General features: G+C 45.9%; 1 protein-coding gene across 1 annotated transcript; it reads left to right on the top strand.

The window, feature by feature from the left end:
• Positions 1–497: 497 nt before the first annotated feature.
• Positions 498–1,253, top strand: LOC109968076 (B2 bradykinin receptor-like). The gene has a single exon (XM_020614084.1). The coding sequence runs from the start codon at positions 498–500 to the stop codon at positions 1,251–1,253; it is 756 nt and encodes a 251-aa protein (XP_020469740.1).
• Positions 1,254–2,750: the final 1,497 nt, after the last annotated feature.

Raw genomic sequence — 2,750 nt, forward strand, 5'->3', positions numbered from 1 at the left:
AATAGCCAAGTGTTTTGTTCAGGGAATAAGGCAAAATCAGTCTAAATAATCCAAAGTCATCCAAAGACAACATTTTTACCTGTCCAGGTAAATTAAATGTAGCCCAGGTTGGCACACCCAATCTGGAAACTGTTCTGTTCATATATGTACAGTATTGTGTTGCCTGTCTCATACTGTATACCCCCCCACCCCGTACAGTGTATTGTAATTTGTGCCACAGTATTATACATAAGGTTTATCACTGTCATTCCTAGTTTCCAATGGCTGCAAATACATCAAACTGGGTGCCGACTGTGGACCCAGAGCTGGACCCCTGCAGTAACTACACTGAAGCCTGGCTGTGGTTGTCTGCCCTGCAGCCGACCTACCTGGGTTTGGTCAGTGTCATTGGCTTGGTGGGGAACAGTCTGGTTCTCTGTGTGTTCTGCCTGCAGAGGAAGCCCTGCACTGTGGCCAACATCTACCTGGGAAACCTGGCAGCTGCTGATCTGGTCATGATGTCCTGTCTTCCTTTTTGGGCTGTCACTATCGCCAAAGGCTACAAGTGGGACTTTGGAGAGGTCCTGTGTAAGCTAGTCAACATGGCCATCTCTATGAACTATATCTGCAGTGTTCTGTTCCTCACGCTGGTCAGCATGGACCGCTACTTGGCTCTGGTGAAGCCTATGAGCTCCAGCTGTCTGAGGAGAGCAACATGGGCCAAGCGTATCTGCCTGGGGATGTGGAGCCTGGGCTTCCTCTTTAGTTTGCCCATCCTGCTCTTCCGTACAGTGGAGTACGTAAAGGATCCCGGTGTAGATGCCTGCATTCTCACCTACCCCAACCCAATATGGAAGGTGCACCACAACATTATTAGGAGTGTAGTGGGCTTTCTCTTGCCTGTTCTGGTGGTGGCTTACTGCACTTGTCACACTGTGGTGGCACTGAATAGCCAGGGAGCCAGAGGACTCACCGGGGTGAGGACAGAGGCGAGAGCAACTTACTTGGTCCTCACAGTCCTAATCGTCTTCCTCATCTGCTGGACACCATACCAGGTGATGCGATTTCTTGACACTCTGGATTACTTCCATTTCATACCTGGATGCCTCTGGGGTCATATCCTGGACATTGGCATACAGCTGTCCACATATCTGGCGTACAGCAACAGTGCAGTTAACCCTTTTCTCTTTGTCATTGTGGGGAAACATTTCAGGAAAATGGCAAAAGAGGTGTTTGGAAGAACTCTGAACCCCATGTCAAAAGACAAGACCTGACAAGACTTGAGGGTGAGCTTCACCTTAACCAATAGACTCAATGAAAATCAGCATATAAGTTTTGAAAAGCTTGACCAAAACAAATTATGACCAACTGCTGGAGAAACCCCTTACACAGTAAACTGATTAAAACATGTACAGTATATGCTGAAAAAAAAATTGAAACAGAACTGCTAAAACAAAGCCAGGTATGATTAAAATGTGAAGCCTGGTTTGCACACTTTGGTTCTTCTCATAAGTGAAGTAAAAGTGGTGACCATCACTCCCCAGCTCATCCCTGATAGTGAGGGAGCTGTATGCTACACTATAATCATCATTAACATATGTGATATGATGTGGGAAAATGTTTTCTTTTATCCAGATAAAACTAAAATACCTTCTTTACTACTGCAGTTCTATTGACCACTTCCGACTTCCAGTCGGAATTTGGTCTGGTTTCAAAACTGTTATGGATGAGGTCCCCTCACCAGGAGGGTGAGGGAGAACTGAAGTAGGACTCAAGATGGCTGACCCAGGTGCTAGTAAAAATGATGGTTTAATGGTAGGGATTACAAAAGAAAAAGGAAAAGAGTCAATGAATACATTCCACCAGGGCTGAGCAAAGATGACAGAGGAGAACAGGACAAACAGGTACAAAAATAAACTAACGGCAGGAGGATGAGGATGGACAGGTGAAAGAAGAAAGAGGCAAACGACAAAAGAAATCAACCGCACAGGAACTGTCAGCGGTCTTCTATAAACACAAAAAAATAACCAACGTACATAAGGCGATCCACAGCACAGGTATTGTCAGCATGTAAAACCAAATGACGTACAATACACGAGTATAGTGCTGTTACGGGGTATGCACGTTACAGTAGCTAAGTCACGTACTTTGGGTAAGTAAATGCTCCGGCGACGGCAGAGCGTCTGCCAGAGGTATAAATAAGGAAGGACTCAGTCAACGGGATGCCCCCCAGCTGTGTGCACCGACAAACGAGTCGCTAATTACCGAATGCACACAGCTGAGGTGCGAGATCCCACAGGTCGAGAGAACAGAGGAGAGAAAGGCGGAAGAGAGGCAGGTCACGCCGAGCAGACCTGACAGTTCTTTGAGGACATTTTTTCTCTTGGAGAGGCAGGTTGCGCCGAGCGGACCTGACTAAAACAGAGTTTTGAAAAACCCGACATATCTGCTATGACCAGCAGATCTGATAGCCATCGCAGGCACAAGTCAGTTACTGTTATTTATCATCTAATCTGGTGGTGTGCAGATGTGCATGCAGTGCTCAGTTTTCTGTCTTAACTAACTCTTGCCCTACAGCTGCTAAAATCTCCTCTATATTAACTGGTTAGTTATCAACTTTGTCTGCTGTTTGGTTCTGGGCAGGAGATGTACATGAGCGCTATCAGAGTTATGTTGCTGAAACCAGCTGCAAGATGATTCCTGTTGAGTTCTAATTACTGGAGGTCATGTGCTCTGGCAATGCCGAAAGATTTATTGGCACAAATAAATTT

This window comes from Monopterus albus, unplaced genomic scaffold, assembly GCF_001952655.1.
Source record: "Monopterus albus unplaced genomic scaffold, M_albus_1.0 scaffold142.1, whole genome shotgun sequence".
Classification (NCBI taxonomy): domain Eukaryota; kingdom Metazoa; phylum Chordata; class Actinopteri; order Synbranchiformes; family Synbranchidae; genus Monopterus; species Monopterus albus.